Source organism: Melitaea cinxia, chromosome 25, assembly GCF_905220565.1.
Source record: "Melitaea cinxia chromosome 25, ilMelCinx1.1, whole genome shotgun sequence".
NCBI lineage: Eukaryota > Metazoa > Arthropoda > Insecta > Lepidoptera > Nymphalidae > Melitaea > Melitaea cinxia.
In genome coordinates, this window is record NC_059418.1 from 7,290,501 (window position 1) to 7,303,425 (window position 12,925).

The following is a 12,925-nucleotide window of genomic DNA, read 5'->3' on the forward strand; positions in this document are numbered from 1 at the left end:
GAAGAATTTATTTTATTTTAATTTATTGTATTGTGTTGTTCTTTAAGAATCTTCTACAAAGTATTAGAAAACTTAAAAAAAAAAACAACTGATACAGCTTCCAAAAGAGGAGGACGTTCTCAATTCGATATTATTTTTTATAAATAAGTCACCTTGTTTTAATTGAAAGAGGTCGTGCTTGTCATAAGGTTCTATTTAAATTTAAATGAGATCTGACAAATACTTTTCGAGTTATATCCAATCTCTCTAATAAATAATACTTATTTAGTAGACTATTTTTGCGTCGACCTACGTTGTATTTTACCGCATAACTTTTCACTTGGTGTACCGATTTTAGTGATTCTTGTTGTAATCGGAAGCTGGTGCTTGTTTTGTAGTTCCATTTAAATTTGATCGAAATCTAATGAATAATTTTTGAGTAATTTTTGATAACCCGTATTGTTACTTGTCGATGTAATTGAAGTCGATTTCTTTTCGTTGGCAAGCAAATACAACTATTATTTGTAAACCTACATAATTATCTTTCTTCCGAGTCACAGAATGGCATTTTATGGCCTAGAACCTTTACTAGTGAACGAGATAATGTGCGTAAAAAAATGTTGTTTTAATGCTGCCTTAAATAACTATAAATTTAAAATAATCTATCATCATTACATAGTATAAAACAACGTCGCTTTCCGCTGTCTGTATGCTTAGATCTTTAAAACTACGCAACGGATTTTTATGCGATTTTCTTTAGTAAATACAGTGATCCCAGAGGAAAGTTTATATAATAACTAATATACTAAATAGTTCTTATTTTATGATTTGTTTTGGTTATAAGAAAAATAGGGCTTTTTTTTATGTCACTAGGTCGGCAAACAAGCGTACGGCTCACCTGATGGTAAGCGATTACCGTAGCTTATAGACGCCTGCAACACCAGAAGCATCGCAAGCGCGTTGCCGACCCAATCCCCAATCCCCCCAGGAGCTCTGGTCACCTTACTCACCAACAGGAACACAATACTGCTTGAAAACAGTATTATTTAGCTGTGGTCTTCTGTAAGGTCGAGGTACTACCTCAGTCGGGCTGCTCCATATTTTGAGCAGGAAATTCCTGCTGTGCCCTACCTCAGTTGAAAAAGTTGCTAAAGAAACACAGGTAGCAATAACTCGGTATTTGACAATAAAAAAAATTGAGTAAAATACCATTTAATAACTTCATGAAGTAGGCATGTTTTTTAACTATGGGCCACTTAGGTCTTACGTTTTTTTATACCACAGGTGGTCAAACTTTATCAGAAAAAATTCGACTACACTATTTTTCATTTTTAAGTATTTGAAAAAAAGAAATAGTTGTGGCTAGAAATCCTAGACCGTTGCAGATAGATTTTTTTTCTGGGTTGGTCCTGTGCCCTTCCACAAGCACCTTATTCATTAATTACCGGAGACCCTGTATATGTAGTAGATACAAGCGAGAGGTATTACGCTAAACCACATACGCTACATACCATTTATAAGATAAAAGATATATACATAATGACAGCCACATAGCAGCAGTAGTTTAGTAAAACAAGGGATGACATTTAAAAGCATGTAACCGCCATAAATTAAGCAGAAACCTTGACCTATAGATGCCTGAAGCATCAGAAGCATCGCAAGCGCGTTGCCGACCCTATTCCCGAACCTTCCTTAAGGTTCTGGCCTCCTTAGTCAAACAGAAATAATCCAATAGTTGAAAGCAGTATTATTTAGCCTTGATCTTCTGCAATGTTCAGATTAGGTTAGTTTAGACCCATTCGGGCTACTTTATAGCCTATAAATTTATAATAATAGGCTATAAAAGCAATACTAATCGTTAAAGTGCTAAAGCTATCTGACGTACGTCAGATATGACGTACGATGGTATTCAACAGATAAAAGTAAACCATGTATTTTTCATCAGTTTAGGTATTCATTGGGGTGAAACGGGCCTTAATGGCGCCTTCTACCTCCTCCTGGAAAAGTCTATTCGTACCTAATGTGCAGGATCAACTCTATTTCATCTATATATTAATATGGGAAGCAAAAACTTTGTACCCTTTTTACGAAAATTTCGCGGACATGGAGTATGAAATTTTGCACACTTATATAAAGTTTATATGGAGAAGGGGTGCAGAATGCTAATATTTTATTTAATTATGCATAAAAATAGATTGAATCAATTTAAAAAAAAAACCATTCCACAAACTCATGCACATATAGGTACTCTTTTGTTCAATCTTATAATTCAAATTAATTATCTTCGAATTTCGAACACTCAGCTACCACTGCTATAATTTTAAAACACAAATAAAGGCAAGTATAGTTTGTGTATTTAATGGTTTTAATATGAGATTTTGTTTTTTGTATTAAATAGTTATTCCGTGTAATGGTTTTTTATGAAGCGATCTATTTTGAGACGGCGCAGGTTGTTCGTCAGTTTATCAGCAGTTTCCGTTGCTGGTTGGGCCATGTGTTTTTTGAACGTGTGCTGTGTAGGGCTACCATAATGTCGATATTAATATAGAGAACTTTTTTTTATCATACCGTTGGCGCAGTTTGTAGTGGTCCCCCTACTTTCTACTCTGCAGGTTTCGATTCCCGACTAAGTGTGGGTGTAATATTTATATTTATATGTGTATTATTTTTATGCAAATTTATCAAAAAAAAGTGTATGTGTATGTATGTGGATACGTAAGAAGTTATACTTCATTGGCTCGCTAACTTCAAGGTGTCGGTTTTTTTGTGACGGTGTGCGCGCGCATCGTAAAAATTTACTCTCATCATTTTCATTAACTTATATCTCCCTCTTAACTTCCGTTGGCCCCGCCCGATCACACTTTACGTAATACTCTCGTCACGCATTCACCAGCTTATTACCCAAGTCAAGCTTACGTAAAAAAGTTTTATGTTTATGTTATATATATATATATAACATTTGCAAGATATATATATATATATATATATATCTTGCAAATTTTATACGCTTATATTTCCGCAACAGTAAATTCTCTTCGCTTTTTTTTATTTTGTCCTGTAAGCTGAAAGTCATGGTCGCCACAGCGTCTATAAAAATATCAGGGTAATTTGTTTTATAGCTCAATTTCGAAAGCGATACATTTACCTTTGATGTTTACAGATAATCATTTGCCAAATGAAAATTATTTGAATTGTTTAAAAATAGGATCAATATTTATATTACGAAATAATTCCCTTTTTTAGTCTTAGATTAGGCTATTTAGGCTTCGCTTCAATCTATAGTAGTCCTCTGCTGGACATAGGCCTTCAAGTTCACGTCAAACATCTAGCCTCCACCTCATCTAGCCTGCACCGGCAATCTTCGTAGATCATCGGTCCAGCGGACCGGAGGACGTCCAACGCTGCGTTTGCCAAACGCGGTCTCCACTCCAGGACAAATTCTAGGTTAATTTAAAATCTTAAGTTAATTTTAAGTTTAGGTTAATTCGATCTGTTATTGATTTATTGAACTCTGAATAATGTTGGTTTACAAAAGTATCGCTAAACGTTTTGCTTAAACCGAATATAAAAATCATCATATCAAAAATTTCGATCTAGTGGGTACATCGTTCCATAGCTTAATTGGCTAGAGCGCCGACACGGTCAGTCGGAAACGCGGGTTCGAACCCCGCTGGAGCGGTCAATTTTTTATATGATATTCAAAAAAATTTTTACAAAAGTATTCTATTATATTATGCTACATATATAGCTCCAGTAGCAACAATGGAGGTAGCACTGGAGCTTCGCTTTCACAAACAAGGAAGGTGCAATGTCAAACAGCTACACAGACTTTAGCTCTACAGCAACGCCGGTATCTATTAGGATGAGTCCTACTCCAGTAGCAGTGGAGTTAGTACTGGAACCTCGGCAGGCGCAAACAAAAGAGGGTGCAAAGAATTAACTCAAATAGAATCGTCAATTCGGAATAGCTTTTCTGAAAACTCAACTCTACAAAACTCAACAAATCAAAACTCTAGTCAAGCGGAGAGCTTCAGCGCATCAGAAAGTTACACTGAGCATATAATGTTTGTTCATTTTTTTGTATTTATAATAATAATAATAATAATAATACTCTTTATTGTACACCATTAAAAGAAACAACAGAGTAAAAAAACATAAAATGAAAGATGTACAAAGGCGGTCTTATCGCTGAAAGAGCGATCTCTTCCAGACAACCTTTGGGTATAGGACACGAAATAGAAACTGCAGTTAGGAGGTAAACAAACGATTGGTGTGCGAATTAGAATACTCGAACAAAGTACTAATAGACAATATATAACAATAATAAACATACATAACACTTACATATATAAAATACACACACACATATATATATATATATATATATATATATATATATATATATATATATACAAATAGTAAATATATATTATATCATACAAAGACGATATAGGCGATCATGACGTGCTTAGTGACGAATAATGTAGTTTAAGGTATTTTTTGAAGGAGAAGAGAGATTGAGCTTGTCTAATAGGAAGAGGAAGAGAGTTCCAAAGTTGGACAGCTTTAACAGAGAAGGAGTTAGAGTAATAAGATTTATATTTGATTCGATTGTAAATTTATTTCTGATTTTCTATATTCTAATTTAAAATATGTTTTGGTCATCATCATCATTACAGCCTATACAGTCCACTGCTGGACATAGGCCTCCACAAGTTTACGCCAAAAATAACGTGAACTCATGTGTTTTGCCCATAGTCACCACGCTGGGCAGGCGGGTTGGTGACCGCAGTACTGGCTTTGTCGTACCGAAGACGCTGCTGCCCGTCTCCGGCCTGTGTATTTCAAAGCCAGCAGTCGGATGGTTATCCCGCCATCGGTCGGCTTATTAAGTTCCAAGGTGGTTGTGGAACCTTGTTATCCCTTAGTCGCCTCTTACGACACCCACGGGAAGAGAGGGGGTGGCTAAATTCTTTAGTGCCGTAGCCACACAGCACATGTTTTGGTGTTTATGGAAAATAAAGTAAGCAGTACCTTACTTAGTCATTTGTCATTGTATTGGGTATTACCTACTAAGAGTTCGATAGAGCAACCAAGAAAAAACGCAAACAATATCAGATTTTAATTTTTTAATTGTCGATTCGAGTCGGAGAAATGAACATTTAAATACATATTATTAGAGATAAATTTTATAAAGTACTTGTCAAACCACAGTAAATTTTTAATCAGATCACAATATGATTAACACCAGCTTTCGATGAAAAAAAAAAAAAGAAATCATTAAAATCGGTACATCCAGGAAAAAGTTTCGAGGTAATACACAATCTCTTTGTACACAATATTAAAATATGTAATTGTGTTTGCTTGCAAATGAATACAAAAACTGACTTCAATTACATCGATAAGTAATACAACGTAGGTACACGAAAAATTAGTCAAGTAAATAAGCGTTATCAAATATCACTCAAGAACTACTTATCTCGATCCAATTTAAATTAAAATGGTACAAAACAAGCATTAGCTTTCGATTAAAATTAGAATGATCAAAATCGGTTTACCTAGTGAAAAGTTATGCGGCATATAAACAACATAAGCCGACGTTACAACTCAACTCTACTGAAACGGCATGACCGATTTTGACGGGACTTTCACTGGCAGATGATATAAGAGGAGTTTGAGCTACTTTTAATTTTAGAAATTTATTTATTTTATCTCTGCAAACTAAATAAAACTTTTTTGTTAAATTCACACAGCTAGTGCACAGTAAAATCTCAACACGGTTACGTGTCAATTTAGCGGTTTTTATCTGTAGTTCTGTACATAATTAGGAAAATTACTCAAAAAATGTAGTTTTTGTAACATTTTAAAAATACCTTCAGTCAGTGGGTCAGCTCAACCTATTGCAGTCCACTGCTGGACATGGGCCTCCCCTAGTTCGCGTCAGACATTCCGGTTTTCCGCAATCGTCATCCAGCCTACACCTGCAATCTTACGTAGATCGTCGGTCCAACGGGTCGGAGAACGTCCCACACTACGTTTGCCAAGACGCGGTCTCCACTTCAGAACCCGTCTACTCCAACGGCCATCGGTCCTGCGACACAGATGACCAGCCCACTGCCACTTCAACTTGCTAATCCTGTGGGCTACGTCGGTTACTTTCGTTCTCTCGCGGATAGTCTCATTTTTAAAATCATTGAGAGAAACTCCAAGCATAGCCATTAAAAATACCTTAAAAATACCTTATCACATTGAAATTCACAATGACCTAATCTAGCTCCTGTTTATTCGTAACTTTTTCGCAGGATAGGTCCTAAATATAGTTCAAACCCCTAGCATGTGCCCTGTGCATTAATATAATTTTTTTAATATTTTGACAGCGAGTGTCAAATCATAATTTAATAATTATGATAAAATGGCGAAAGGGCGCTGTGCATTACTAGATTATATCATTATGTGGGGCGTAAATAGATCAAATAATTTGATAATAAAGTAATAATGACAATTAAATAAATATAATTATTATTTGCGGAATCAGAAACAGCTTTCAGAAATATTTATAATCTTTCAAATATAATTTAGGAATCAAAATTGCACACCATTAAAAGACAGATACAAATATATATGCTATTACATTTAAAACAATCCTAGTTATAATAAGATATATTACATTAAACTAAAAAACCTTAAGTATATATATAATAACTAAAGTAAGTAAGTATATATATATATATATATATATATATATAAACTAAAAAATATTAATAAAAGGAGTTCCTTTAGGCAAGGTTCCGAAGACACTGGCAGCGTTCCCCCTTTGAAAAGCTAGAGTAATAATTCTTTGTCCGAAGTAGCTGCCAGCTTTTCAGTCTCCTGTGACGTCGAATAACCTTTTTGCTATTTCCTTAAAAAGTCTTATAGCGCTAGGACCCCACGGAAGGGTCTTGATACCGAATGGGACAAAATCATATTCGGAGCCTAGACCCTGTCTTTGTATGCTTTAGTTTTTTCAGCCGCTTCACAAGATTTTATTTATATTCTTTCAAATATTTTTTCAATCAAATTTATTGAAAGTTGGGTTATTGAAAGAAGGGTTTAAGTTTTTAGTTAGCTTTAAGATTAAGGACCAGTTTCGTATGAAGGTAACGAAAAATAAGTTTTTTATGGATTTTCCTTTTTCACAACTGAAGTACACTTTATTTATTATGATACTAACTGTGCTCGCGACTTCGTCTGCGTGGAATAGTGACTACATGTTCTACGTGATTCTTTAAATTGGCATACCTTTTTTATTTAGGAATCGATTGACATGAAACAAACACTAAATGTTAAGCTAAGCTTGCCACAATATATTAGTGAAAACCACATCTAAATCGGAAAGCCGTTTCTGAGATTAGCGTGCACAAACGCACAGACAAACAGACAAAAATTCTGACAATCATTGTTTTGGGTGCTATTTGCGTTGATAAAGGTCGCAATAATATTTTTTCTCATATATATTAAATGTACAGCCAGCGAACTGTTACATTTTTTATTATATGTATTGATTTAGATATTGTTTTTTACAAATATATGACATGAAGTTCACAAATAATGGAAGTTATACATAAAATGTTTTTTGACATTCATTTGTTTCTAAATACACACGACTTAATAAAATTTAAGAAAGTTAATATATCAGTTAATTAAAAACTATTCTATTTTTGAAATAAAATCACGTATTTTAGAATGACAAAGGGGAGGTCAATAAAGGGCGTTATAATTGCTTTATATTTATTTTTCTATCCCTAAAAGTTACCGCGTCTTTATTGCTCTCTAGGGTTTATCGAATTAGGGACTATTATAGTTGCAAATGTATTAAAAACAAATGTAAAAGAGGCAAATATAACAGTATTTTAAAAATCTACTCGACTACATTGTATAATTATTTTTGTATTGTTCGCTATTATCGGGATTAGATTATTGTACAAAAAAACATAAAAAAATCGATATTAAAAAATGTGTTAATGTTCATCTTGTTAGACAGTGTAAATATAAATTAAGAAAGTACACATTAAAAAAATTATACCGGTAACATTTGCGAATTATTATGAGGTAACTACTTTGGCACCATTTAAAGGTAAAAAGTTGTCGAAATATAAAATAAATCTTAAATACCTAATATAATTTTCGGATCGAAATTTTATTTGAATGTTGGCACTCTGTTATTTGTGACTAAATGTAGATAACAGATTATCAAATTACAACACGTGTGGCGTTTGCAGATAATGGCGAAATTTGATTATCCTAATGACAGATTCTAATGTGATTTTATTTATTTGTTTTGATGGATGATTTGGCGTGAAAATACCTTTTTTTTATTAAAATGAGTTTGTCAAATATTTTTGTAATTATAAAACGATAATGTAAAATTAATGTTATATTACTTACATTAAAAAGAAAAACCGCTAACGATTACACTGTTTTTTTGTTTTTTCGTTTCTGCGTAATTCTTTTTTTTTATTCATATACAAATGTATACGCAAACAGGATAGTATATGAAATTGAAGGATAAGTCAAATCATTCTCTCTTTGTGCATGTCTCCGACTGCATGTTATGTACGACGTTGCATAAAGTTTCGAAGGACTACCGTATTAATATATTTTAAATGTACAGCACAAAATGTTTGATATTGTTTCTATTTATTTCGCTGACTTTGTGTGCGTATTGAATTTTTATCTTGTTCCAGCTTTTTCAGTTAATTTTCTATTAGTTGTTCTTCACGCAGGCGGGTTTTTTGTTTTTTTTTTTAATTATTATTTTTTAATGTCTCCAAAAGAGACGTGAGTCCACCGACCGGTTCTTAATCTAATGTATGGTACAATTTGTTTTTTTTTGTTGTTTTTTTTTGTATTATTATTATTTCCTTATAATACTATACTTATATCTAGCTAAGCTAAGCTACACCTTATACAATAGCTACCGGCAACTATATTGTATTACTTTTGACCTATTATCAGCTATTGAAGAGTTCTGGCGAATATCCTCACCTTGTCATCAGATAATTACCATGAATCTACACTGCCGTGCAGATAAGGTTAGGTACTAGGTAAAGCAGTAACCGTTTTACTACTTTTGTAACATGGTCATTAGATACATTTCTTTAATGATAACATTTATAAAATACTAGCTGACCCGGCAAACGTTGTCTTGCCGCTAAACGCTATTTAAAAATAGGGGTTGATGGTAGAGGGTTAAAAATTTAGGGTTGTATGTATTTTTTAATGCTGTATCATACAAAAATAGAAATTAAAAATTTTGTCTAAAAAATAAAAAAAAAAAATTTAGGGGTGGACTACCTCTAACATTTAGGGGGATGAAAAATAGATGTTGGCCGATTCTCATAGATACCGGATAAGCACAAAAAATTTCATCAAAATCGGTCAAGCCGTTTCGGAGGAGTATGGCAACGAAAACTGTGACACGAGAATTTTATATATTAGATACCTATCATTAAACCTATTTTATTAAACCTGTATTATTGTTATAATATCGTATATTTAATTCAAACAAATCCAAAACTTTTAACTTAATTTTCTAAGGTTTTTTTTTTATTTATATTTTACCTATGCACGGCACCATGGTATTTCTATGTTATACAGTTTTTGATAAAGAAATTATAAAACAATTGCATAATTTTTCTATAATTTGTCATAAATGGTCATATCCTGATTCGGTAGAATTAGAACCATTCCTGGAATTTCGTAAGCTAGACTATCTTTGAAGTTTAAGTTAATTGATGAAAATGCAGTGAACATACAAAAATAGAGGTACCTAAAACGTTTAACTTCCTTATCTAAAAGCAATCGTAGGGCACAGCAGTAAGAATTTTGTTTAAAATCTAGGACAGTCTGACTTGGAAATTACCTTGCAAAAATAGAAGTTTTAGTAGGTATCTATTTATTAAAAGAGAGCTACATTGTTCCTGACTATGCCATAAAACCGTGCAATACATGCCGCTTACGATCGCCTTCAATGGAGAAATATGATTCGTGGTCGCGATCCTCATCATAGAGGGAACGAGGAAAAAGAAAAAGAATGCCACAAAAATAACGTTTTTAAATGCATAGATAATACGCAAATTTTTTTTGTTTTGTTTATATGCATAGACAAATTGGACAAAACGAAAAAAAAGTCAAGATAAGTAAATGGAAATGTTTATTAATAAATCAAAGATTTAATTAAACAGTTAACAAGAGCCACTGCCAGAACCTGCTCCAGCCCCACTACCAGCCCCGGCGCCAGAACCACCGCCTCCAGCAGCCCCAGAACCACTGCCAGCCCCCGCGCCAGAACCACCGCCTCCAGCAGCCCCAGAACCACTGCCAGCCCCAGAACCACTGCCAGCCCCAGAACCACTGCCAGCGCCAGAACCACTGCCAGCCCCAGAACCACTGCCAGCGCCAGAACCACTGCCAGCGCCAGAACCACTGCCAGCGCCAGAACCACTGCCAGCGCCAGAACCACTGCCAGCCCCCGCGCCAGAACCACCGCCTCCAGCAGCCCCAGAGCCACTACCAGCCCCACTGCCAGCCCCCGCGCCAGAACCACCGCCTCCAGCAGCCCCAGAGCCACTACCAGCCCCACTGCCGGCCCCCGCGCCAGAACCACCACCAGCACCACCGCATCCATTATTTTTAGCACCATCATTGCCGTGCCCATACTTTTCAGATTCACTCTGAGCCGCACCAAAGCCCAGACCTAAGCCAAAGCCGCCGGATTTTTGAGATTCGTAATCTGTAAGCAAAATTTGTTATTAATAAATACACAAAATAGTCAAAAATAAAATCTGAAGATTCATACATAATTACAAAGACTTGATCTTTAATTGTAACATAATGCATAATATTGCTGTGTAGCAGTAAAGAACATAGCCACCCCCTCTCTTCCCGTCGGTGTCGTAAGAGGCGACTAAGGGATAACACAGTGCTAATACCACCTTGGAACTTAAAAAGCCTTAAGATGGCGGGATAACCACCTAACTGCTGGTTTTGAAACACACAGGCCAAAGACAGGCAGCAGCGTCTTCGGTGCGACAAAGCCAGCCCTGCAGTCACCAACCCGCCTGCCCAGCATGGTAATTATGGGCAACACACATGAGTTTACGCCATTTTTGGCGCGAACTTGTGGATGCCTATGTCCAACAGTCGACTGCGATAGGCTAGAGTGATGAAATGCAATTTAAAAAGGGTATTTTTTTATATCAAACAAGCGTACGGTCCATCCCATAATAAGCGATTACCGTAGCTTATAGACGCGTGCACGCCAGAAGCATCGCAAGCGCCTTGCCTACCTTACACCCGGTATTTCCAGGAGCTCTGGCTACCTTACTCACCATAGCAACACAATACTACTTAAGAGAAGTGGTATTGGACTGCGATAGTCTCTAAGGTTAAGCTACCCTCCTCTAGCTACTGCTCATTCTGATAAAAAAATCTAACTGCAAATTAAAACCATAAAACATTCTATATATTTTAAGTTATATGAAACAAATTAATGATAACTTACCCGTTGAGTCAACAGCCATCACGACCTGTGAAAATAAAAAAAAAATGAATAAATGAAAACTTTAGATTGGTTTCTGAATTCTACAATTTCTCTTCCAACTTGTCCTTGTTTGTGTGATACCAATAATCTACTACTTAAATACACTTTATTAGACCAATTATACATGTAATGTGTAAACTACAGATTTATTATAATATCATACCCGTGCTATACCCGTGCGAATAATTTGCACTACATAAGTATATTAATTAGCACTTTAAAAAATTAAAAAACAAAATATAAATACGTGAGTTGATTTGAAATGGAGCAAATATTTACCGACCGTCAATCATGTTGACGTTGTTTCCAAATTAAAGCCGTCGTATAAATAATTTTAGTAATTAATTAATTCACAATAATTGTATTTGCTTGAAAACGAAAAAAAAACCGACTTCAATTACATCGACAAGTAATGCAACGTAGATGGACGAAAAAATAGTCAAGCAACTACGCGTTATCAAAGATTACTCAAAAAGTAGTTATCAGATCTCGATAAAAATTAAATTCGTCAGTTCGTCAACAAACATGTACTTAGTTCAACTGTCTGGATTTAATTTTATACTACTTACCAAGCAAACAATTGTACTGTTCGCCTGATGGTTAGCGGTTATAGTAGTTATCGATCGCCGCAACACCAAAAGCATATGAATGCGCGTTGCTGACCCTACATCCAGCCGTCGACACTTCACAGTACGTTAGAGGACGAGTCTCACGTAACCGAGGAGCGAAAAAGAAAGATGGCGCTATGCCTTTGTCACTTGGGTCACCTGGTAGTAAGTGAAAACAACATCCACCCGGCACCCGCTACATCAGAGGCTTAGCGGGCGCGTTGCCAGTCTTACGAATAAGAGTATGCTCTTTTTTTGACGGTCCCTAAGTCGTATCGGTTCGCAAATACCACCGTAGATAGCGGCTGGTTCCATATAGTGGTCATGCGAGGCAGGAAATGGCGTAAGCATAAAAATATATATATATATATATATATATATATATATATATATATATATATATAAAAACTTCTTACCAATAGAGTCAACGATGCAATCATAAAGAACTTCATGGTGGTTTTTTTTTGGATCGCTTCCTTGCGTTGTTCCTCTGCGAATGAAATTGAATCCCCAATAACTGTTTATATATGTGAAATAAACAAATGCATCGCGAAAGCTGCACAAACAATGACACATTCAGTATTTACACACCTTTTATTTTACCTTTTTTATTTTTTTTATATTTTATTAAACTTTTAATTGAATGACAAATATTATTTATAAGAAATAGTCGTTATAGTTTTTAATATTAGAGTTTAAAATGCTTTAATTATTTTCAAGTTACTGAATGGCATTGTGACTTTGAAGCGAAGCA

The 12,925-nt window shown here is 35.0% G+C and overlaps 1 protein-coding gene across 1 annotated transcript; it reads right to left on the bottom strand.

The window, feature by feature from the left end:
• Nucleotides 1-10,157: 10,157 nt before the first annotated feature.
• LOC123666269 (glycine-rich protein 5-like) lies at nucleotides 10,158-12,663 on the bottom strand. The gene is made up of 3 exons (XM_045600436.1): nucleotides 12,588-12,663; nucleotides 11,525-11,549; nucleotides 10,158-10,753 (listed from the first exon to the last, which is right to left on the bottom strand). Exons 1-3 carry the CDS (start codon nucleotides 12,621-12,623, stop codon nucleotides 10,206-10,208), a joined length of 609 nt encoding a protein of 202 aa, XP_045456392.1. The 5' UTR covers nucleotides 12,624-12,663; the 3' UTR covers nucleotides 10,158-10,205.
• Nucleotides 12,664-12,925: the final 262 nt, after the last annotated feature.